The sequence below is a fragment of the Zingiber officinale genome, chromosome 4A, assembly GCF_018446385.1.
Source record: "Zingiber officinale cultivar Zhangliang chromosome 4A, Zo_v1.1, whole genome shotgun sequence".
Taxonomy (NCBI): domain Eukaryota; kingdom Viridiplantae; phylum Streptophyta; class Magnoliopsida; order Zingiberales; family Zingiberaceae; genus Zingiber; species Zingiber officinale.
This window is the reverse complement of record NC_055992.1, coordinates 55,802,709-55,829,141: the sequence shown is the minus strand read 5'-3', so window position 1 is coordinate 55,829,141 and position 26,433 is coordinate 55,802,709. Positions and strand designations below refer to the sequence as shown.

The following is a 26,433-nucleotide window of genomic DNA, read 5'->3' as shown; positions in this document are numbered from 1 at the left end:
TTAATTTACTCACTGTAAGCTCTAACTTCAATAGTTCTAATTTATCAAAGACTTTGGAATCTAGTATAGATTCTTTCCTACTGGGTTACTCAAAAATTTAGGGGGTACATAACTTCTGGGGACTTTCCTAAGTTGTCCCTGATGTTTTATAATATACCAATTCAATTTTTCATAAATTCTTAATTTTGATTTTGGAAATTTATTTAAGCATGCATCATTATTCTTCAATTTCTCAATTTCAACTTTTAATTGTTCATTTTCTAATTTTAGATTATCATACATTTCTAGTGGACATGCTTTTGCTAATTTCATTTTCAATTTAGTATTTTCTTTTTCTAATTTAAACAAATCTTTAGAAAGAGATTTGATAAATTTAAACGACTGAGTAGGGGTTAGAGCACGTACCTTACTTACCTGACTTGGTGATGCTCCCCCTTCACTTTAGCTTTCCTCTTCTGATGTTCCTCCCCCTTCATCTATGCTCATTTCGGAGGTTAACTCTTCTTCCAGCTGATGGCTTGCCATTAGCGCTAATCCCGAGAATTCTTCAAGGTCTGACTCGGAGGATGACGAATCTTTCCAAGTGGCCTTCAGGTTCTTGTGCTTGGAGGATTCTTGTTTCTTGTACTTTGTCTTTACCTTCTCTTTCTCCTTTTTCTTTAACTTTGGCCAGTCATCCTTGATGTGTCCTTCTTTGTTGCAATTGTAGCAACAGACTATCCTTGTCTTTTGATGACCTTTACTTGACTGCGATCTAAATTTGTTAGATTTAAAAAACTTATTAAAACATCTTACCATTAACACAGCTTCATTTTCGTCAATCGATGCGTCAGAGTCAGAAGCATTTGTTTTTGCCTTTAAGGCGATGTTCTGACTAGTCTTCTCTACTCCATTGGGCTCTGTAACTCGAGATTCGTGAAGTTCAAAAGTAGAATACAAATTTTCTAAAGTACTTACCTCGAAGTCCTTAGAGATGTAGTACACATCTACTAAGGAGGCCCACTCTAGAGTTCTGGGGAAGGCGTTGAGCGCGTACCGGATTGAGTCTCGGTTCGTTACTTCTTCTCCAAGGTTGGTTAGTTGAGTTATTAACTCCTTGATTCTTGCTTGGAGTTATGCTACCTTCTCGCCGTTATTCATCCGAAGGTTCGTTAACTGGGTCCGGAGGATGTCGCGCCTCACTAGCTTAGCTTCCAAGGTACCTTCGTGAAGCTCCAGGAATTTTTCCCAGAGGTCTTTCACGGAGGAGTAGCTTCCGATTCGACTTATCTCTTGTGGTGGCAGCACGCTCAGCAAGGTGGAATTCTGCCTTTCCGTTGGCAACAAACTCGGCCTGCTCCTTCTTGCTCCACTGATGCTCTTCTTTGTCTTTCAGAACTTCAAAACCATATTTCATAGTTAGTAAAATATCGAAGTCGGTTTTAAAGAATACCTCCATCCGGCGTTTCCACGTCGCGAAGTCTCCGTCGAACTTCGGGGGATGAATATTCGCTCTGGCCATCGTCTTGATCGTTGTGCTTCAGTCGGTGGTTAGTCCTTCTGAGGCAGTCTTGCTCTGATACCAATTGTAGGTGCAGCGGAGGCTGGCAATAGGGGGTGAATTGCATGAAAATTAAAACTATACCCTCCTCAAGGCTTTCAACTCAAAATAAATAGCAACAATAAAATCTAAAATAGCAGAATAAAAGAAGACCAGAAGTTTAACTTGGTTACAACCCAGGGGGTTGTTAATCCAAGGCAGTCGAACAGCTCTACTAGAAAAATCTCCTTCACTGTAGGCGTAGAAGCCTTTTTTACACACTAAGAATGCTTATAAGTGGCTAGGAATTGATCACTGAGTTGAATGATTATTTCCTAGCTCCAGGAGCCTTTAAATAGCTCCTGGAAACTCTATCCCGAGTATTGAAGGCACCTCCAAGAGGGTTCAAGGCACCTCCATAAGGTTTGACCGGATAAAACTCTATGCGGTTGCAAACGACACTTTGGCTGGGTCCGAGGCGCCTCAAACAACCTTGGAGGTGCCTCGGACTGGGTCTGAGGCGCCTCCAAGATGTTTGAGGCACCTCAGATAATGGAGGCAGCTGAGGCGCCTTCAGCATTGGTCTGAGGTGCCTCTGGCTAGCTTCTTTAGCTCCTTTTGGCTTCCTTCCTCCTTCCGAAGCTCCGATTGATTGGGTGATTGCGGCCAACCGAAATAGGGCTCACCCGAACCCAATTTTCGGTCTTTTCCTCGAGCAACCTTCCTCCTCGGCTTAACGTCCCTCGAACGCCGCACACGTTCTTCTCGCCCACCGGTGTACTCTTCCGCAGCTCTCTCATCCTTCGGACACACCGAGCCCATCGGCTCTCTTCCCGTGCCGTCCTTCTCGCTAGCTGCGTCTTCCGCTCGGCTTCTTGTGCTCCTAAGCTCCTGCACACTCAAACACATGGATCAAACACAAAGCAAGACCTAACCAACTTGGTTGATCACATCAAAACACCCACGGGGTCCAACATTTTTGTACAGGGGAACTAGAATGGTATTCTGAGTAGCATCCAACAATTGATATCAGAGCTAAGTTTTACCTCTGTATGTTTGGTTTTTAGTTTAATTATGCACATGTCATACATATTTTAGGCATGAAAATAGTAGGATGTGCAAATAGATTAACTCTGTGGTTACAGGCTCCAACTATTATGGCCTATTGTGATTATGTGTGATTAGACCCTCGGACATGTTGAGGGCATTTTATGTGTGTGCATGATTATATTTATTAAATACAACAGGAGTTGTATTAGTTTTAGGATTTTACATTTTGTTCAATCTAGGCTTTATGTACATTTCTTTGTGAAATATAGGATCGATATATGTAAAATTTTATTTTTGTCGCGGATTGTATCCTTGCGAGGATTGGTGCTATTTGATGACCAGAGGCGCAACGGAAAAGGAAGTTCGATGGACGTGATGACATGAACCCTAAGGCTGGCGGCTAAGTTTGACGACTGCTAGGGCTGGCAGCACATGGAGGACAGTGATGGAAGAGGCCATAATAGTTGGAAAATTATTTTTTCATATTTATTTCTTTTATTTGCTGTGATGTGTTTGTGTGCATTTTAAAATCCTCATCTTAAATAACTAAGTGGAAGAAGAATTTTTAAATAAATTTCACGGTCTCCATTACTGGTTTGTAAGTGATGCAAACAAACTTGCGCGTTGGCTTTGAGTGCCTTCCTCCACATCGGATGAGTTTGTTTGCGGATCATTAGATCAAACTGTAACACCCGTAAATTTCCTTTCCTCCAAAAAGAGCAAAAAGGAATAGAAGAAGAGAAAAGAAATATATATATATATATTCATAAATGACCCGGGCTAGGATTTGAACTCGAGACCTCTTATTTGAGATTGGTTAAAGTTTCCATTAGGGTGGTGGTAAAGCATCCTATTAGAAATAGAAAACTTTTTATTATATGTAGATTGTATGTGGAGAGATGCTTCAACTTCCACTTAGTATAAAAGGGGAAGGAAAGAGAAGAAAACCTAACGATTCATTCTCTCTTCTCCTCCCTAGCCGAAACCTCCTTCTCTCTCTTTTCTTCAATTTTTGGCCAAGAACCCTAGGGTTCCAAGGTGCTAAGTCCTTCAAGGGGAGAATCTAGGAGAAGAGATTTCACAAGGATTAGGACGTGTAGGAAGGGCGTCTTGGAGATTAAGGCGTACAAGCGAGAGTTGTGTTTTCTTCACCCAATAATAGTAATATATATTGAAAGAAGGTAAGTATCGCTCACCTGCAATATGAGTAGCTTCGATAATACATGTTACGATGTGTTTTAAGCATGTTAAGGAAGATGCATGTTATGATAGGCTTATTGCATGTTAAAGGAGATAGATGCTATGATATGTAGGAAGCCCTCTAAAGTTTTGGGATTAAGAGCATGTTTAGATCATCTTGATTTGCTCCCCATTAAGTTTTGGGACTAAGAAGTATAATCAAGTGCCTAAAGTGCTTCCCTATAAGTGTGGGGGAATTAAGCGCACATAAGGTGTTTGGTTAAATGCCAAGCAAGTGCAAGTATAAGAAATCAATAGTTAAAAGAAAGTATTTTACTTTAGAAAGACATGTACTGGACACAAGGTCCATGAGTGGGCTCCTAGATTGTCCCTACACTACAAGAAAAAGGCTAATAGACAACGCTTTTAAAGCGTTGTCTTTATGCCAGAAAAAGCGTTGTTAAAGGCACTGTTGTTAAAAGTCTGCTCAACGACAACGCTTTTAAAGCGTTGTTGTTTGTAGTGAAGACAACGCTTTTACAACGCTTTAAAAGCGTAGTCATGTTTTGCAAAGACAACACTATTACAACGTTTTAAAAGTGTTGTTATTTTTTTACAAAGACAACACTTTTTGCAACGCTTTAAAAGCGTTGTCGTTTTAAAGAAAAAAAATATAAAAAAATTTATTTAAAAATCATTATTTTTATATTTACGAAACTATTAAATTTCTTTTACCATGTCTAGATTCGAATTTTACATATAATCAACTCAGCTAATGATTTCAAACTCATACCAAAATAATAGAATTCTGACCGCGTAACAAGTCAACAGCTGTAACAAAAAACAGAAACTACATAAGTCATCCAAGGAAATATCTAGGAATTGCTATCAGAAAGGAATCAGCATACTGTCATCCATCTTAAACTTTATTGCATCCTCTGTAAACTTTTTCATTTTCACGTCAAGTTCAGCAGTCGCTTCTTCTCCTTTAGCTATGATACGATCGATATCCTCATCAGTTATTGTACTGTCCTTGGAGCTAAAAACCATTTCAGCACCAAATCTAACCATTTGTAGAAGTTCATCTTTATTAACAGCTACATCGAGGAAGTTATTGATTAGAAACAAAAAAACTGATAGATAATGGATAAATTGCTTGAACCACATTAGTAAGCGCTTTGAAAAAATCATTACTTTTATGTTCTGCTAATCGTCCTTGTTGAATAACCAAGGCATCAAGTGCAAGCTTCTTGTATGCTCTCTCTATCACTTTCTCCTCAATTGCAAACTGCATTTTAGATATGTCAAATGATTCAAAAACATCGTTAAACTGTTAAACTAAACTAAAATATTATGATACCTCAGTACAGAAACGGAACACTTGAACTTCTTTCTTTTGCCCAATTCTATGAGCACGATCCTGTGCTTGCAAATCAACTTGTGGATTCCTAGTAGAGGTATCCATAACAATTTAGTGATGAGCATAAATGTAGCAACAGGATTCACATAATGGAAGAGGAATACCAGTCACTATCATAGAGAATGACAACATCTGCTGTAGCAAGATTAATTCCCAATCCACCAGCTCTTGTAGAAAGTAAGAAAATGAACTTTTGGCTTCCAGGTTGATTAATTGTTTCAATGGAAGCATCCCGTTCTTCTCCCCCAGTATTCCCATCAATTCGGCAATATTGGTAACCACGATATAGCAAGTAATCTTCCAGTATGTCCAGAAGTCTAGTCATCTAAATTACAACACAAACAGTTGTGTTAAATCAATAAAACACTAATATGTTACCTTCTATTGCAAGTAAGACTGGGCAGATATGTATGAAACAATTTAGAGGGAAAAATCTGATTATGAGAAACAAGATATGTAAATAACAAGCATTAGAAGCAAATACTGGGCAGCTATATGTGAAACAAGTTGGAACAAAAACAGTTTGATTATGACAAACAAGATATGTAAACAACAAAGATTAAATATCACAAGTTTCAAATAGATTAAAAGTGAAAATAGCAGGCTTTGCATGTAATTCCAAATGATAAACTGAAGACCCAATTGATATAGACCTGTGAAAATATTAGAACTCTGGAATCTCGTTCCTTCAGTTAAGGCAACAGCTTATCTAACAGGACCATTTTTCCTGCAAAAACAACTATATGTTCAGAAAACAAGGAATTATCACTATAGTAAAATTATCATACTTCAATTGAGGTAAAAATACCTCAAAAGAATTTGGAGTTACCTGCATTTGTAATAAGATTTTCTCCAGTTGTATAAGGTGGCCCAGGTTCTGCACCTTGGAATAGATATGGATGATTGCAATACTCAGTAAAAGTTATCATAGCAAACAATAAAAAGTTGCATAAAGAACCAAACACCAAATTTTACCATCAAACATAAGTAAAAGTTTTAGACATTTCAAATCAAAATAAACGAGTTCAAAATGTGAAACTTTGTGTTAGCTAGAGCCCTAGAGCCAATCATTTGATGATTGTATTTTGGACTTGTTGTATCATATTCTATATAAATAAAGGCATTTGGTTTTGGTTATTATACTTGCTTGTATTGGTGCCAAATAAACAAAGTATAATAACGTCCTTGAGTAGAAGGTTCTTACCTATATCAATCGATTGGTTGAATCGATAGTGGGATGATATAGGGAACACTACTCTTAATCATTCCTAGTCGAGTATTAACATTCAGGGACAATGTTAATACAATAAGACTAGCATGTAAGTCAACTCGATGACTTGATCTCACAAGTCATGGATATAGAGATATCAAGTTGACACATGGGTATGCATTGGAGAATGTATACTGAATGACCTGCCATGAGAAAGTATCATGGATCGTTATATGAGTGTCATATACTTTCTCATGTGGCTATTAGTATGACTACTAGTCCTTAGACCTGAAGTCACCATGGATCCCTACATAAGGAGTTATGTACTTTGGTTTAGTCAAACGTCACCCGTAACTGGGTGGACTATAAAGGCGATTACTGGGTATGTAACGAATTATGCAGAGGGATGTGAGTGATGTAGATGGAATCTATCCCTCCTATATGACGGGAGTGACATCGATATTCTTGATAGAGTGAGACCACGAAGTGCATGACCATGCCCAAATGAGTCAATATGAGATATTGAGCTCATTTGATTGAGTGAGTCTACTTGGAGTTCAAAATTTAGATTGGTCAGAGGATGACATGGTCTATACCTCACATTGATCAATCTAGATGTCTAGGATAGACGAACACTTGTCATATATTGTGAGGAGTCACAATTAGTAGTCACAAGGTGATGTTGGATCTCAACATTCTTGTAACTTGGGTAGTAATGATGTGTTGCTAGATACCGCTCATTACTTATGTTCCTAAATGGGTTTAGGGGCATTGCCAACGTTACAAGAACCTATAGGGTCACACACTAAGGATAATTAGATGGAGATTAGGTTCATATGATGAACCAAGAGGATTAGATTCATGTGATGAATCAAATTGGATTAAGAGTAATCCTAATTAGGCTAATTGAGTTGGACTCAAGTTGATTCATGTGTTCAATGAGTCTAATTTAGATTATGACTCATTGAATCAATTTAATTAAATGAATTAGATTCATTAAATTAAATTGTCTTGAATTAAATGGTTGGATTAGATCAACCATGAGAGAGATTAAGTCAAGTTTGACTTGACTTGAGAGAAAGATGAAGAGTCAAGTTTGACTTGACTTTATGCCACCTCATTGGTGAGATGGCAAGATGTGGACCAATGATGATGCTCCACATCATCAAAGTGTGCCACCTCATGGGAGTTACAATGCCATTCTCTTTATTGGCTACATTTAATGAGAATGGGGGTTACATCTTGGAAATGTGGCCGACCACTTATGGGATTGAATGGGATTCATTTTCATTCAAGCCATTTGGTAACTCCATCTTCTTCCTCTCAAGCTCTCCCTCTCCCTCTTCTCCTCTCTTGCCGTGACCTATCAAGGTGCTAGCACACCTTCGTTTAGGTTTTTCTCCACCTAATTAGTTCGTGTGGATACTTCTAGAGGAGTATCTATTTTCATACTCTTGAGATCCGGCACCGTTTGGACGAGCGGGAACGCGAAGGGCTTCGCTTCAAAGGTATAACCCTTTTTCATGTAGATCTAGGAGTAGATCTCGGTAGAAACTCGTATTCGTAGTTTTCGAAATATTTCTTTGCACGGATCCGTTGTCTTTGGGGCTTTCGGTGTTTCCGCGACGCGAAAACGCGGTTTTCGCTGCCCGAAAAATCCAACAGTGGTATCAGAGCCAAGTGCGAAGATGAATACGAGTTTATTTTGTGTTTTATGAAAACTTTTCACTTCTGTAATATTCTGTAAATTTATGATTTTTATAGTTTTTATGGGTAATTTTCTCGTAGAAGCGAACCACAAGTGTTTCGATACTTGTAGGCTTCGACTACCGAGAAGAATTTTCCAAAACGGCCAAGTTTTGCCCCAAAACTTTTTGGGACAGCGGGCTAAGGCGCTGTTAGATTGCAATGGAACCCTCGCGATGGTTAGATCGCGGGTAGGGGTGCTGCCCCTGGCCCCGCAAGGGGATTCGTTCCGCGATTGCGCCCGAAAACCGCTAAACGGAACCGCCGGGAAATTGTACTCGTAAAAATTGTAAAAATTATAGAAAAATTACAGAAAAATTATAGAAATATATAATTTAAAATTTTATATTATTTTTGTGATAGTCATGGCCCAAAGACCCAATTCGATTGGATAATTCGTGTTGTAATTCATAATACGGCCTGCGTGCCGTGATGTGATGTGCATGTTGTATTTTATTTTATTTTTCGCGACCTGCGCATCGTGCCTTTCTCTTTTATTCTTGTTGTAAATTAGATTTAGACTCGAATGTAACTCGAGTTTCAAAATGTAATGTAAATTTTGAGGCGGTGGAAGGTCCACTCGAGACGGAGTTACGAGGAGGACGCAAGCAACACGAGGTGGTTAAAGGAAGGAGCTTGAGAAGCTGTTGACCTTAGGTTGACCATCCGATCTTCTCATTGGCTTGAGAAGATCGTAGTAGAGCCATGACATAATCACAAAATTATTTAATTAATTGCTTTTGTGTGTATGTGATGCATGCTGGTTAATTAAGTAATTAATTAGTGCCTAACGATTAGATTAGATCTAAGTCGTGCACATGATGCACCCTTCGATTAGATTAGATCTATCGAGTATATGATACGCATCATCGTTTAGATTAGATCTAAATCGCGTCAACTCATAATGCCTACCATGCCGTGATACCTACCACTACCTTGATCGCATGTTGTTGTTGAATCTGCCAAAGCAGAGCAACACATACTATCTTGGTAGGGTGCGGAGGGACAATTTTGGTCTCGCCTATCAACGCATGGGTGAGTACAACTCAATTAGATTGAGTAACTAGTGAACTCAATTGGATCGAGTTTAACTATAGGCATTATCCAATGGTTGGTAGATAGGTCAAAATCACGTTTATATTAACTCTTGGGCGTATTAGCCAAAGCTAACTCGAGTTTTAATATAAATGCGGATTTTGATCCTATAAACAAGAGTTGCATAGAGATGTAATTGGTAATCGTTACCTATCGATCATACTAAGTCTTGGGCTTATTAGCCAAAGTAACTCAAGGGTTAGTATGATGTGGATCTTGTCCCACATGAATTATAGAATTCAGTGGGAGCATCATTTAGTTAAAGGCCTAATTAAATGATTAAGAATATGATACTTATTTCTGTTGTAGATTACCATGACGTCGAATACGAACACCTTCTCCCTGCGATCTGTCCTCGAGAAGGACAAGCTCAACGGAGCAAACTTCCTGGACTGGTATAGGAACCTGAGAATAGTTCTCACCCAAGAACGTAAACTGTACGTTCTGGAGCAGCCCATTCCGGAGGTTCCTCCTGCCACTGCCCCGCGAGCTAACCGAGATGCTTTCAAGAAGTATCAAGATGACGCATTAGATGTGTCTTGTCTAATGCTCGCGACCATGAACTCTGAGCTTCAGAAGCAACACGAGTTAATGGGCACTTATGATATGGTTGAACATCTTCGTCAACTGTATCAAGGACAAGCGAGGCATGAGAGATTTGAGATCTCAAGGGCACTGTTTCAGTGCAAGATGTCAGACGGGGCTCCTGTAGGGCCATATGTACTCAAAATGATTGGGTACATAGAGAACCTACAAAGGTTGGGGTTCCCACTTGGCCAAGAGCTGGCCACTGACCTGATCTTGCAATCCTTGCCGGATAGCTATAGTCAGTTCGTTCTAAACTACAACATGAATGAGATTGACAAGCCACTGCCTGAGCTGCATAGCATGTTGAGAACTGCTGAGCTGAACCTTAAGAAGGCTAAGCCCAACACTATTCTGATGGTTTAGAAACATAAGGGCAAGGGCAAGCCCAAAGGGAAGGAAAAGTTCCAAGCCAAGGGTAAAGGCAAGGCACTGAAGCCTAAATGAGGGGTCGCCAAGGATGCTACCGGCTTCCACTGCGGTCAGACCGGGCACTGGAAGAGGAACTGCAAGGTATACTTGGAGGATCTTAAGAAGAAGCGAAGTGAGACTTCCACTTCAGGTATATATGTTATAGAAGTCAATCTATCTATTTCTACATCATGGGTATTAGATACTGGATGTGCTACTCACATTTGTACTGATGTGCAGGCGCTAAGAAATAGCAGGGCATTGACAATGGGCGAGGTGGACCTACGAGTAGGCAATGGAGCACGGGTTGCTGCTGTTGCTGTAGGGACTTACTTTCTATCTCTGCCCTCTGGGCTTGTACTAGAGTTAGTCGATTGTTGTTATGTGTATGCGTTAACTAAGAACATTATATCAGTTTCTTGTTTGGACAAGAAAGGTTTCTCGTTTACAATAAAGAATAAATGTTGTTCCGTCTATTTAAACGAAATGTTCTATTGTAGTGCACCTCTGATAAACAGACTCTATATTCTAGACCTTGAGAGCCCTATCTATAACATAAATACCAAGAGGTTCAAGTCAAATGACATGAACCAAACCTACCTCTGGCACTGTCGCTTAGGTCATATAAATGACAAGTGCTTTGTTGGTGCGGAAAGCATCCGACGATCGAACCTTAGTTTTGATAATGACAAAGGATTCAAAGTTAAATTAGTGTGTGATCTAACGTATTTGAATGAGTGTTTCAGGAAAGTCCTAGCTGCGGTTAGACAGGTAAAAAACCCTAAGGGGTGGTAACCTTAGGTCCTAGGGGGCGGTAACCCTAGGTGGAGGAAAACCCTAAGGGGCGGTAACCTTAGGTCCTAGGGGGCGGTAACCCTAGGTGGAGAAAAACCCTAGGGGGCGGTAATCCTAGGTCCTGGGGGGGGGGGGGGTAACCCTAGGCAAAAAGTCCAGTCAGTCTGGAGGACCGGACTGGCATCAGGTAAATCTCCTGAGTGGAGTAGGTGAGGACGCGTTCCCCGTAGAGGGAACAGTAGGCGTCGGGTCGACCTAGGGTTTCCGGTTGGAAATCCAAAGTCAGACTCGGACAGTCCGAAGACTGTCAACTCTTTTTCACTTATGAATTATCAGATTCTAACATTGTCTTGCAGGGTATGCAATTGCTCGGACTAACCTTGTTTTGCAGGAGAAGCGGCTCCTGGAAAAAGGAGGTCCGGGCGCCCGGGACCAACTTTTATCCCCTGCGCGACTTCACGACGTGGAGCAACCTGGTTGGCTGGCCACGTCATACTCCAGGCGCCCAAAAAGGTCCCAGGCGCCTGAAACCTCATATAAAAGGAGGGTTGAGGTGCAGCTTTAAAGAACACAATCTTCTAAGCATTCTCCGTGCGACAAGCTGCTAACGTCTCGACTCAGAAGTGCTGCAACGACAACCCGGAGCTTTAGTTTTAGTCTTTTTATTGTCGGTACAATATTCTTTTCTGCTTAAATTGTACTTAGCTTTTAATAGCTTTTACGAATTATAGTTGTTGCCCACCGGAAGCGATCAAGGATCGCGGGCCTTCGAGTAGGAGTCATCACAGGCTCCGAACGAAGTAAATCCTTCGTGTCCACTTTATTTACTTTCCGCTGCGTTATTTCTGAACAAGCTTTTACGATTTCGAAAAATGAAATAGCCACGAGCGCTATTCACCCCCCCTCTAGCGCTTTCGATCCATCAATTGGTATCAGAGCGGGGTCATTTTGAATCGGTGCAACCACCATTCAAAATATTTTTTCGTGGTATTTTTTATATTTTCAGAGTCGATTAGAATTTAGCCTCATAGCTATATTCTAATTCTTTTTCCCTCGAATGGGTGTTTCTCGGAATTGGTGCAACACCACCCGAGTTCGTGATCCATTTTTTTTCCTTCCGCACTACTAAGCCAGGACCAAGTCCTGGGACATTTTGTTGGTTGTTTGTCGTTTTAGGTTAATCTTAAATGGTCCTTCAAGAAGGCTACAGTACAGCCCGCCCTCCGCTATTCACCGGAGACGACTTCGGGTACTGGAAGGGTCGTATGGAGGCATATCTCCAGACTCACTTTGAAGTCTGGATGATTGTCAAAACTGGATTCCAACTACCATCTGATAGCGCCGGCAAACCACTACCGTACGAGGACTAGGATGCATCTTTGATCGAGAAGGTGGAAGCTAATGCCAAGGCAACCTACACCCTCCAGTGTGACCTATCAAAAGAAGAACTCAACCGCGTCGGCCCCTTCAATAGTGCCAAAGAGTTGTGGGAGAAGCTAATTGAACTTCACGAAGGGACATCCGACACCAAAGTAAGTAAAAGAGACATAATTTTTAATAAATTATTTAACATCAAATTGCAGGAAGGTGAAACAGCTGCCCAACTCCATGCCTGGATTCAGGATCTGCTCAATGGTCTTCATGCAATTGGACAGAAGGTAGACAACCGGGACATCATAAGGTATTCTCTAAACGCCTTTCCAAGGAACACCTTGTGGGCATCCATGGTAGATGCCTACAAGGTCTCCAAGGACTTATCTACCATTAAACTAGATGAACTTTTTGCAGAACTCAAACTTCACGAACAGACTAATACACGCCTGACCGAGAAAGGGTTGGCTTTGGTTGCAGGAACAGGGAGATCGCGTGAGTCAAAAATCAAGCGGAGAACCGAACCTGAGTCAGAAGAAGAACCAGATTCGGAAGACGACGATGAACTTACAACCGAGATAGTCAACTTAGTAAAGAAGCTCTGCAAAAAGAAGGGCTTCAACAAAAAGGATCTCAGAAAGGCCATCCAGTCTAAAGAAGCCCAACCAAGCTCGAAGGTTAAATTCGAAGTGACCTGCTACGGGTGCAATCAGAAGGGTCACATCAAGGCAAATTGCCCGAACCAGAAGGATCCAAAGAAACCCAAAATAAAGAAGGCATTGAAGGCAACATGGGACGAGTCTTTTTCCGAGGAATCCGATGACGAAGAACTAGAGCAGACGAACTTTCTCGCCTTGACAGCCCGGGACTACACCAACGGATCCGGAAGTGAGGACGAATCGGAAGCCGAGTCCGAGAGAAGCCACAGATCCGCATCCGTTTCCGAAGGACTGAACCCCTCTGTAAGTAAAAATCGTTTATATAGCTTAATTAATTATTTAATGCATAAAGTAGCTAAGTCCAAGATTCGAATCAAATCGCTTCTAAAGGAGGTAACACTCCTTAAAGAAACGCCTAACAACGAATCCTTAACTGATCAAGTTCAGACTGGAACCTCAACTCAAGTTCAAAAACTTGAGGAAGAGAATTCCAATCTGAAAAATCAGGTAAAGGATTTGAAAACAACCCTAGAACGATTTTCCTTGGGATCCAAGAATCTTGACTTGATTCTTGGAACACAAAGAGCAATCTACAATTGAACTGGACTAGGATATAAAAAGAAATATAAATCTCACCTATCCTTAATAAACAAACCAAATAGTAAATCGGTCCAAGCTTGGGTTGCCAAGTCCAACCTGATCAATCAAGTAGGACTTGGACATTATTGGGTCCCTAAGGATCAAATACATTACCTCAATAGACTTTATCGAGGCTATGATCCAGGGGGAGCTAAAACAATAAAAATTCAAAATTAATCTAAAACTCAAAATTCAAAATTTGAAATTAATTTAAAACTCAAAATTCAAAATTCGAAATTAATTACTAAAACTCAAAATTCGAAATTCGAAATTAATTTAAAATTCAAAATTCGAAATTAATTACTAAAATTTAAAATTCAAAAATTTGAAATTATTAAAATTCAAAATTATTAAAACTCAAAATTCAAAATTCAAAATCAATTATTCAAAATTAATACAAAATAGAAGGAGGGTCCAGAATAGCTGCCAACTTCGAAACCTATCTACCCGAAATGGGTAAACAAGAGTAAATTACCCGACAGGGTAAGTAAGGATAGATTAAAAGTGTGAGGTTTAATTTGACCCACAGTACTGGTGAAGTTTTTGGATGATAGTACGTTAGGGAAGCTTGGGTATCGCATGTCTAGGAAGATATGGCTTCGACCTGGTGCATTTGGCCAAGTGGAACTAACCGAAGCTACCCTTAAATGGATCCAAACTAATTAGACCAAGGTTTAGTATTAAGTTCAATGGGTAGGACTATTTGGAAAACCTCAAAGGCTTCGTTACTTTAATGAGCTCCTTGTGACTCACCATAGCCTAGAAGTTTATCCAAAGAATGCTTACTTGTTTAACCCAAAGCTAAACCCGAATCTAACATAAAGTTAAACCAAGCCCTAAAAATTGAACTAATTCATCTCACAGAATAATAGGATCCCCTGATTGAAAACATAGATCGGGTGAGATGACTAAGCAAACTAAATTTTAAATGTTACTTAAGTTAAGTTAAATATTTTCAAAATTAAATTAACTTAAACATTTTTTTTAATCAAATCAACTTAAACATTTTTTAATAAATTAACTTAAACATTTTTAAAATAAAATTAAATTAAACATCTTCAAATTAAATTAACTTAAACATTTTCAAAATTGAATTAATTTAAATATTTCTCAATTAAACATCAAATCACCAAACAAACCCCCATAGAATTAACTCAGATTAGGTAAGATGCTAAATTAGGGACTTACTTCAATCAAACTGTCTTTTGATCCATCAACTACTTTATGTGTAGGAATTGGATCAATGGATGTTGGACAGTGGATGCTCCAGACATATGACTGGAGATAGGTTGAAGTTCACTAAGCTAAAAATAAAGAACCTAGGATCAGTTGCATTCGACAACGATGGAAAACTGAAAGTAATCGGAAAAGGTAATATTGAACTTAATTCTGATTTTATTATTTGAAAAGTACTGTTAGTTGAAAATTTTAATTTTAATTTATTAAGTATAAGTCAACTATGCGATACTGGTTATTCAGTCAATTTTACCAAGTCTGAATGTATAGTCAAACATGTCGATAATCCAAAAATCATACTTAAGGGCACTAGGAAAGATAATGTCTACACCATTTATCTACCATCATCCTCAATAAAGTGTTTTCTAACACAACAAGAGGAAACTGAGTTATGGCACAGAAGACTCGGTCACACTCACACAAGACTCATTTCAAAAATGAGTCAAAATGGACTAGTTAGAGGGTTGCCCAAATTAAAAGTTATTGAAAACTCAATCTGTAATGCATGTCAACAAGGAAAACAAACCAAGTCCACCCACAAGTCAACCAATACGGTTAGAACTACCTATCTACTTGAGCTCCTTCACCTAGATCTATTTGATTCACATGGAGCCAAGTCACTAAGCAAGAACCAGTATTGCTTAGTTATAATTGATGACTACTCCAGGTTCACCTGGGTAAAATTTCTAAAAACAAAAGATGAAACCTTTGAAAAATTTAGTAATTTTTACAAATTAACAGAAAATGAAAAAGATACTAAAATTAAAAGGATAAGGAGTGATCATGGAGGAGAATTTGAGAATCACAACTTCACTGAATTTTGTGAGATAAATGGGTACAAACATGAATACTCCTGCCCTAGGACCCCCCAACAAAATGGTTTAGTAGAACGTAAAAACAGAACCTTACAAGAAGCTGTTAGAACCATGTTAAACGAATATAATCTATCTAATCAATTCTGGGCTGAAGCAGTTAGTACAGCATGCTACATTCAAAATAGGATCTTAATTAACAAATTTCAAAATAAAACCCGCTATGAAATTTATTATAATAAAATTCCTAACTTAAACTATTTAAAAGTATTTGGGTGTAAAGTTTTTATTTTAAACACTAAAGACTACCTAGGAAAATTTACATCAAAAACAACCCCAGGAATATTTTTAGGATACTCAACCACTAGTAGAGCATATAGAGTATATAACAAGGATACCCTAAAAGTAGAAGAAACAACAAATATAAAATTTGATGAAGACACTATAGATGAAAATGAAGATATAGAAAATGCTAATCCAATAAACAGAGAAGATGACGAAATTCAATCTGAACCTATTGAATCTGAAGAACAAATCACTAATTCAAATGACATATGACCAACCAGAACAAGCACAAATCACCCATCTGACCAAATCTTGGGTGATCCAACTGTAGGAGTAAGAACTAGGTCATCCTATAGAAACCAGAGTCAAATAGCCCTAATTTCAAAAATTGAACCCAAAACCATAGAAGAAGCCCTACCAAACCCAGATTGGACTATAGCAATGCAAGAAGAATTGGCCCAATTTGAAAGAAATCAGGTATGGGAATTAGTGCCTAAACCCATTAACAAAACCATAATTGACACTAAATGGGTTTTTAGAAACAAATTAAATGATCAAGGTGAAATAGTAAGAAATAAAGCCAGATTAGTAGCCAAAGGGTTCAATCAAATAGAAGGGCTAGACTATGACGAGACCCATGCTCCTGTAGCAAGACTTGAATCCATCAGGATGTTGTTGGCCTATGCAGCACACAAAAGATTCAAGCTATTTCAAATGGATGTAAAATCCGCATTCTTAAACGGATTTATAAAAGAAGAAGTATACATAGGCCAACCCCCAGGATTTGAGGACATAGAACATCCAAATTATGTCTTCAGATTAAAAAAAGCCCTGTACGGACTAAAACAAGCACCTAGGGCTTGGTATGAATGACTATCCAACTATCTAATATCAAAAGGGTTCAACCAAGGTCAAATAGACCCAACCCTCTTTGTAAAAACCTTTGAAAACGACATCTTTATAGCCCAAATTTACGTCGACGATATTATTTTTGGATCAACCAACTCAAAGTTTCTAAAAGAATTTACCAAACTAATGGAGAATGAATTTGAAATGAGTCTAGTAGGTGAACTCAATTTCTTTTTAGGTTTACTAATTAAGCAAACCAAAGATGGAATTTATATTTATCAAACCAAATATACTAAGGAATTAATTAGTAAATTTGAAATGGAAAATTCAAAAATCATTAATACACCAATGACTACTAATGTTAAAATTGACTCAGACTTAGAAGGAAAACCAGTAGACTTGAAATACTATCGAAGTATGATAGGAAGTCTACTGTACCTAGCTGCAAGTCGACCAGACATCATCTTCGCAGTAGGTATGTGTGCAAGATATCAATCTTGTGCAAAAGAGTCTCACTTAACACTAGTAAAAAGAATCCTTAGGTATGTTAAGGGAACCCTAAACGTAGGACTTTGGTACCCTAGATCCTGCACCCTTGATCTAACCGGCTACTCTGACTCTGACTATGCCGGGTGCAAGCTAGATAGAAAAAGCACAAGTCACAGTTGTCAATTTTTAGGGCACTGCCTAGTAAGTTGGTCAAGTAGAAAGCAACACTGTGTTGCCTTATCTACCACTAAAGCTGAATATATAGCACTAGGTGAATGCACATCTCAATTACTATGGATGATGCATACCCTTAAAGACTATCAACTTGAATATCAAAAAACAAAAATCTCAATTGATAATATAAGTACAATAAATCTAACAAAAAACCCAATTCATCACTCAAGGACTAAACATATAGAAGTGAAACACCACTTTGTAAGGGATCATGTAGCTAAGGGTGATATTGTACTCAACTATGTTGAGTCCAAATCAAACCTAGCTGACATCTTTACAAAACCCTTACCTGAACTTGAGTTCAGTACACTTAGAAGACAAATAGGAATGTGCTGGGTAGAATAGATACTTTCAATTCAGTCCTTTTAATGTTTTTTTACATTTTTATAACTTCTAGGCAAACTTTTGATTTTTCAAAATCCCTACTTTACTAGACTTTCTAAATTTGGACTTAGCCTAGGCTTTTACCCTAGAAATCATGTTCCCCCAGGACTCAGCCAGAGCATCTCACAAACACCTAGGTCTACCTTAATTGTGTTTGTAAAACATAGAATGGTGTGAGATGTATAGGGTACAGCCTGGACTCAAGAATTCTTATTTCTGTGCATCAATATGAGTCTGGGCGTTAAATACGTGATTAACAGTAATCAAATCAAGTCTTCCAGCCTTAGTCAAATCTAACTGGATCAATTGACTTGACTTGACTAACCAAGTGAACACTGTTGCCCTCTAGGCAATCAGCAAGTAGCTAAACGGTTAGACAGTTGGTGAAGGAAATAATAAGTTTAAGCATGTCTGTACTTAAGGGATCTGATACCTGATCAAAATAAATCTTGACTCATGCTTGGTCTTTAGGGCTCTGATACCTTACTAAAACAAAATGGCAAGCTATTAAATATTAAGGTTATCGCTTCTCCTTTGCCTTAAGTATTCTTGAAATTTATTTCAAAAACATGCCTTAAACAACTTTTCAAAAACTTCTCCAAATTTAAAACTTTCAAGTGTCCTCTATTTTGAAATTTTTTTTGGAATCTTGTTAGAAAATTATTTAAGCTGAAACTTTTTCGAAAATTTGTTAAGTTAAAAATTTCTTCTTAAGTTAGAAAATTCTTTAAAATTTGAAAAATTTTGTTAAGCTGCAATTAACTTCTTTAAGTTGAAAATTTTCCTTGGAAATTTTCTTTAAAAAAAAAAACCTGAATATTTTTTCGGAAAATTTCTGAAGTTGAAAATTATGTTTTGAAAATTTTTCTGTGAAAATTTTTGGAAACTCCTCAAAATACAAAGAGCTCCTTTTTGCTATATCTCTTCAAGCAAAATCAATTCTAAGGTGTTGCCTTTCACTTGCTCCTTGCCTAAGTTAAAATGTTTTCTGCTAAATTCTGTCTTGAAAAGTTAAGTTTTTCAAAACTAGCTCATTTTTGATATATGGCAAAGGGGGAGAGTAGAGAAATTCAAAGAAAATATTTTAAAGGGAGCTTGTATTAAGGGGGAGCTATGGCTATTAGTAAAAAATTTAAAGAGAATAACTTATATTAAGGGGGAGCTATGTTTATGCTTACCTTGCTATCACACTTATCTTGTTTCTTGTGCTTATACATAACTGTATATTTTTTACTTAACATTGAATTTCGGTTGCCATTATCAAAAAGGGGGAGATTGTTGGTGCGGGAAGCATCCGACGATCGAACCTTAGTTTTGATAATGGCAAAGGATTCAAAGTTAAATTAGTTTGTGATCTAACGTGTTTGAATGAGTGTTTCAGGAAAGTCCTAGCTGCGGTTAGGCAGGTGAAAAACCCTAAGGGGTGGTAACCTTAGGTCCTAGGGGGCGGTAACCCTAGGTGGAGGAAAACCCTAAGGGGCGGTAACCTTAGGTCCTAGGGGGCGGTAACCCTAGGTGGAGAAAAACCCTAGGGGGTGGTAACCCTAGGTCCTAGGGGGGTAACCCTAGGCGAAAAGTCCAGTCGGTCTGGAGGATCGGACTGACATCTGGTAAATCTCCTGAGTGGAGTAGGTGAGGACGCGTTCCCCGTAGAGGGAACAGTAGGTGTCGGGTCGACCTAGGGTTTCCGGTTGGAAATCCGAAGTCAGACTCGGACAGTCCGAAGACTATCAGATCTTTTTCACTTATGAATTATCAGATTCTAACATTGTCTTGCAGGGTATACAATTGCTCGGACTAACCTTGTTTTGCAGGAGAAGCGGCTCATGGAAAAAGGAGGTCCGGGCGCCCGGGATGGATCCGGGCGCCCGGAACAAGTCCGGGCGCCCGGGACCAACTTTTATCCCCTGCGCGACTTCGCGACGTGGAGCAACCTAGTTGGCTAGCCACGTCACACTCCAGGCGCCCAGAAAGGTCCCAGGCGCCCGGAACCTCATATAAAAGGAGGGTTGAGGTGCAGCTTTAAAGAACATAATCTTCTAAGCATTCTCCGTGCGACAAGCTGCTAACGTCTCGACTCAGAAGTGCTGCAACGACAACCCGGAGCTTCAGTTTTAGTCTTTTTATTATCGGTACAATATTCTTTTCTGCTTAAATTGTACTTAGCTTGTAATAACTTTTACGAATTATAGTTGTTGCCCACCGGAAGCGATCAAGGATCGCGGGCCTTCGAGTAGGAGTCATCACAGGCTCCGAACGAAGTAAATCCTTCGTGTCCACTTTATTTACTTTCCGCTATGTTATTTCTGAACAAGCTTTTACGATTTCGAAAAATGAAATAGCCACGAGCGCTATTCACCCCCCCTCTAGCGCTTTCGATCCATCATGCTTATCCCAGCTCTATAAGGATGGTTTGCTGTACTCATTTGATTTTGAATCATATGAGATATGCGAGTATGACCAAGACTCCCTTTAGTGGGCACAGCGAGAGAGCGACTGATTTGTTAGGACTTATACATAGTGATGTATGTGGCCCTTTCAATGTCGCTGCTAGAGGTGGTTATAGGTACTTCATCACATTTACTGATGACTTCAGTAGATATGGTTATGTGTACTTGATGACACATAAGTCTGAATCCTTTGAAAAGTTCAAAGAATTCAAGAATGAAGTACAGAACCAGCTTGGCAAGAGTATTAAGATACTTCGATCAGATCGAGGTGGAGAATACCTTAGCCATGAGTTTCGTGACTACCTAGCTGAGTGTGGGATTCTATCCTAACTCACTCCTCCTGGAACACCACAGTGGAATGGTGTATCCGAAAGGAGGAATCATACCTTATTAGATATGGTACAATCTATGATGAGTCACACAGATCTTCCGACATACCTTAGGGGTTATGCTCTAGACACGACAGCTTTTATACTCAATCGAGTTCCATCCAAGGTCGTGATAAAGACACCATATAGGATATGGACTGGGAGAGATGCCCAGGTGTCTTTCATGAGGATTTGGGGTTGTAAGGCTTACGTTCGATGTCAAGTCTCAAACAAATTAGTACCCAAATCCGACAAGTGTTATTTCATTGGATATCCCAAGGAAACTAAGGGATATTACTTCTACATTCCCAGTCAGCACAAGGTAGTTGTGGCAAAGACTGAGGTCTTTCTAGAAAGGGACTTTGTTTCTAGAAAGACTAGTGGGAGCACGTTCGATCTTGAAGAAGCCTCGATGGAAGTTGAACTGGAACCACAAAATGTTGTGGATGATGTTGTTCCACAAAGAGTTGAGGAACAACAACCAGTTCAAGTAGACATACCTCTTCGCAAGTCTGATAGGGTACGTCGTCAGCCTGAGAGATACTCATTTCTCTTGTCTGACCATGATGACGTTGTGCTCATAGAGGATGAGCCTACCACCTATCAAGAAGCTGTGATGAGACCAAATTCTGAGAAATGGCTAGAAGCCATGAGATCCGAGATGGAATCCATGTACACCAACCAAGTATGAACTTTGGTTGATCCACCTGAAGGGGTAAAACCCATTGGGTGTAAGTGGGTTTTTAAGATAAAGACTGACATGGATGGACTTATCTATAAGGGTCGCTTGGTAGCTAAAGGTTTCAAGCAGATTCATGGTATTGACTATGATGAAACCTTTTCTCCAGTAGCGATGTTTAAGTCTATTCGGATCTTGATTGCTATTGCAGCCTACCATGACTATGAGATATGGCAGATGGATGTCAAAACCGCGTTTCTGAATGGAAACCTACTCAAGGATGTGTACATGACACAACCTGAGGGTTTTGTAGATCCACAGCATACTAGCAGAGTATGCAAGCTGCATAGGTCCATTTATGGACTAAAGCAAGCTTCTCGGAGCTGGAATCTTCGATTCGATGATGTAATCAAATAGTTTGGTTTCATCAAGAACGAAGATGAGCCTTGTGTCTACAAGAAGGTTGTAGGGGATATAGTTGTCTTCCTCATATTGTATGTGGATGACATACTACTCATTGGGAAGGACATCCCTATGCTTCAGTCTGTCAAGACCTGGCTAGGGAGTTACTTCTCAATGAAGGACTTAGGTGAGGCATCCCACATTCTAGGGATTCAGATCTATAGAGATAGATCTAAGAGATTACTTGGCCTAAGTCAGAGTACATACATTGACAAGGTACTCCTACGGTTTGCCATGCAGAACTCCAAGAAGGGATTTCTGTCGATGTCACATGGCGTGAGTCTTTCGAAGACTCAAGATCCCTCTTCTAGAGAGGAGAGAGACCGCATGGATCAGATCCCTTATGCCTCAGCCATAGGATCAATCATGTACGCCATGCTATGTACTAGACCTGATGTCTCGTATGCTTTGAGCATGACGAGCAGATACTAGTCAGATCCAGGTGAAAGTCACTGGATAGCGGTCAAGAATATTCTTAAGTACTTAAGAAGGACTAAAGAATATTTCTTGATATATGGAGGTGATGATGAGCTAGCTGTAAAGGGTTATAGTGATGCTAGCTTCCAGATCGACCAGGATGACTATAGATCGCAGTCGGGGTTCGTATTTTGCATTAATGGTGGTGCTGTCAGTTGGAAGAGTTCGAAGCAGGACACAGTAGCTGATTCTACAACAGAAGCCGAGTACATTGCTGCATCAGAGGCAGTTTGGATTTACAAGTTCATCACTGAACTTGGGGTGGTTCCTAGCATTGCTGACCCCATTGAGCTCTATTGTGACAACAATGGAGCTATAGCACAGGCAAAGGAACCTCGCTCACACCAGCGGACCAAACACATACTACGGCGCTTCCATCTCATTCGAGAGATCATCGAGAGAGGAGATGTGAAGATTTGCAGAGTACCTACAGAGGCTAACATCGCAGATCCCTTGACCAAGGCTTTGGCACAGAGGAAGCATGATGGTCACACTAGGTCATTGGGGCTTAGAGCCTACACTGATTGACACTAGTGCTAGTGGGAGATTGTTAGCTAGAGCCCTAGAGTCAATCATTTGATGATTGTATTTTAGACTTGTTGTATCATATTCTATATAAATAAAGGCATTTGGTTTTGGTTATTATACTTGCTTGTAATGGTGCCAAATAAACTAAGTATAATAACGTCCTTGAGTAGAAGGTTCTTACCTATATCAATCGATTGGTTGAATCGATAGTGGTATGATATAGGGAACACTACTCTTAATCATTCCTAGTCGAGTATTAACATTCAGGGACAATGTTAATACAATAAGACTAGCATGTAGGTCAACTCGATGACTTGATCTCACAAGTCATGGATATAGAGATATCAAGTTGACACATAGGTATGCATTGGAGAATGTATACTGAATGATCCGCCATGAGAAAGTATCATGGATCGTTATATGAGTGTTATATACTTTCTCATGTGGCTATTAGTATGACTACTAGTCCTTAGACCTGAAGTCACCATGGATCCCTACATAAGGAGTTATGTACTTTGGTTTCATCAAATGTCACACGTAACTGGGTGGATTATAAAGGCGATTACTGGGTATGTAACGAATTATGCAGAGGGATGTGAGTGATGTAGATGGGATCTATCCCTCCTATATGACGGGAGTGACATCGATATTCTTGATAGAGTGAGACCACGAAGTGCATGGCCATGCCCAAATGAGTCAATATGAGATATTGAGCTCATTTGATTGAGTTAGTCTTCTTGGAGTTCAAGATTTAGATTGGTCAGAGGATGACACGGTCTATGCCTCACATTGATCAATCTAGATGTCTAGGATAGAAGAACACTTGTCATATATTGTGAGGAGTCACAATTAGTAGTCACAAGGTGATGTTATATCTCAACATTCTTGTAACTTGGGTAGTAATGATGTGTTGCTAGATACAGCTCATTACTTATGCTCCTAAATGGGTTTAGGGGGATTGCCAACGTTACAAGAACCTATAGGGTCACACACTAAGGACAATTAGATCGAGATTAGGTTCATATGATGAACCAAGAGGATTAGATTCATTTGATGAATCAAATTGGATTAAGAGTAATCCAAATTGGGCTAATTGAGTTGGACTCAAGTTGATTCATGTATTCAATGAGTCTAATTTAGATTATGACTCATTAAATCAACTTAATTTAATGAATTAGATTCATTATATTAAGTTGGCTTGAATCAAATGGTTAGATTAGATCAACCATGGAAGAGATTTGGTCAAGTTTGACTTGACTTGAGAGGAAGAGGAAGAGTCAAGTTTGACTTGACTAATTGCCACATCATTAGTGAGATGGCAAGATGTGGACCAATGATGATGCTCCACATCATCAAAGTGTGCCACCTCATGGGAGTTACAATGTCATTCTCTTTATTGGCTACATTTAATGAGAATGGGGGTTACATCTTGGAAATGTGGCCGACCACTTATGGGATCGAATGGGATTCATTTTCATTCAAGCCATTTGGTAACTCCATCTTCTTCCTCTCAAGCTCTCCCTCTCCCTCTTCTCCTCTCTTGCCGTGACCTATCAAGGTGCTAGCACACCTTCGTTTAGGTTTTTCTCCACCTAATTAGTTCGTGTGGATACTTCTAAAGGAGTATCTATTTTGATACTCTTGAGATTCGGCACCGTTTGGATGAGCGGGAACGCGAAGGGCTTCGCTTTAAAGGTATAACCCTTTTTCATGTAGATTTAGGAGTAGATCTCGGTAGAAACTCGTATTCGTAGTTTTCGAAATATTTCTTTGCACGGATACGTTGGCTTTGGGGCTTTCGGGGTTTTCGCGGCCCGAAAAACCCAACACTTTGCTAGAGAATCAACTATAATATGATAAATTATGGTTTGTAGTACTCAGTAAACAGAAGAAACATTTTGTAATCTAAAGAAACCATAGAAATCAAAAAGTCGAGTTGATGTGGGCTTCAGTAGAGCATACCTTTGATCACTGCTACCTTTGTTTTTTGGGACAAAGTTTTCCCCCTTTTCTATGTTTCATATTCTTCCTAGAGTAGGAAGTGATTGCCATCCTCAGTGCATACTTGACAAGCAGATCACATGTGGTTGGGAGAATCAAGGTGTTTACTCTGTGGTTAACATTTACACATTCTCTTTATGACGCTCACCTTGACCTTTCTCAGATAAGGCATCACAATTCAATCGCAGTCTGTAAACAGAAGTAACATTTTGCAATATAAAGAAACCCTAGAAATCAAATTTCAGGAGATTCTCTGACCAAAAGAAGAGGGTTACTGACCTTAAATCCACCATCATTCTCATCTAAAATCATATAGCATATGAAATAATTTCACCCATCTATCCGAACAATTATATTGATCACTTACATTCTTCTCTTGAAAGACACGGCTCATTTTTAGAATCTATCCTGAACCAACAATAGACAGAATTAAAAGGAAAACTTGCTCTATAATTCGAAGTTTAACTGACACCTGAAAGAATTAAAGAAACAATGTATATCCATCAAAACTGCCGATCACAAGGGAGAAAATAGATCACCAAGAATCCCTAACACCAAGAACCATCACCTCAGAAACAAAGCCCTAAAACACTACAACAAGAAGACAAAAAAAGAGCAACTTTCCCACCCACAGGCAACCATTAACTAAGATCCCCAAGAGCTCAAGTTCAACATTACCGAGTAAACAAAGAACGACAAGAGAAGATAATCGGTGGAGAAGAACCTAAGAAAGGACCTTCTGATAGCGAGAAGAGATCAACGCGCGAGGATTACTTGCAGGTGAACCCAATAGCAAGGGAATTGGCTGAGCAAAGGGTAGCTTGGCGATGCAGATGAAGAAGAGAGTTGATGCGCTTGCTCTACCCTAAGCGCAGTGAACGTTCGCCGGAGGGAAGAGAGGCTGCCGAAGGTTCCGAATTCCCCTAACGAGACTTCGATTTTAGGCACCAAGAAAAACAGCGGTAGCAACATACCTTCGTCGGGGGCAAAGGAGGCGGAGAGAGGGGTCAATCTGTCATGGTTGATCGCCTCAGCAACGGGATCTGCCGCTTGACGAAGGTGTGGTCTTGATGGAGAGGAGTTCAGAGGAGTGGTTCGCCGGAGAGGAGTTGGATGGAGAAGGCCGCGTGAGATGAGGAGTTGGGAGAAGGGTTCGGGATAAAAAACGATCAGAAAAATAGGAGTTGGGAGAAGGGTTTGGGTTTTCTACTCCTTACTTAGATCCAACGGTTTGTATTAATCAAGATTTAAATGAGAACTTAACAATAGACAACACTTTTTAAAAAACGTTGTCGTAGAGACTAAAACAAAGTCAAATAGATAACTCTTTTAACGAAGCGTTGTCTTTGATCCGTAAAAATCACTAATAGACAACGGTTTTTAGAAAAGCGTTGTCTATTAATAAGAAAATAATGAAATAGACAACGCTTTTCACTAAAAGCGTTGTTAAAAAAAAATAGACAACGCTTTTTATAAAAAGCGTTGTCGTTTAAGTGTTGT

At 39.5% G+C, this 26,433-nt stretch overlaps 1 protein-coding gene across 1 annotated transcript; it reads right to left on the bottom strand.

The window, feature by feature from the left end:
* Positions 1-4,607: 4,607 nt before the first annotated feature.
* LOC121973306 (ISWI chromatin-remodeling complex ATPase CHR11-like) lies at positions 4,608-25,004 on the bottom strand. The gene is made up of 7 exons (XM_042524818.1): positions 24,895-25,004; positions 5,998-6,051; positions 5,822-5,895; positions 5,273-5,493; positions 5,109-5,196; positions 4,943-5,036; positions 4,608-4,845 (listed from the first exon to the last, which is right to left on the bottom strand). Exons 4-7 carry the CDS (start codon positions 5,491-5,493, stop codon positions 4,637-4,639), a joined length of 612 nt encoding a protein of 203 aa, XP_042380752.1. The 5' UTR covers positions 5,822-5,895; positions 5,998-6,051; positions 24,895-25,004; the 3' UTR covers positions 4,608-4,636.
* Positions 25,005-26,433: the final 1,429 nt, after the last annotated feature.

Coding starts and splice junctions, on each gene's coding strand:
- LOC121973306 (XM_042524818.1), bottom strand. CDS start 5,493: ATGACTAGACTTCTGGACATACTGGAAGATTACTTGCTATATCGTGGT. Junction 5,197..5,272: donor ATTCTCTATGATAGTGACTG/GTATTCCTCTTC, acceptor TACCTCTACTAG/GAATCCACAAGTTGATTTGC. Junction 4,846..4,942: donor ACGATTAGCAGAACATAAAA/GTAATGATTTTT, acceptor TCCTCGATGTAG/CTGTTAATAAAGATGAACTT.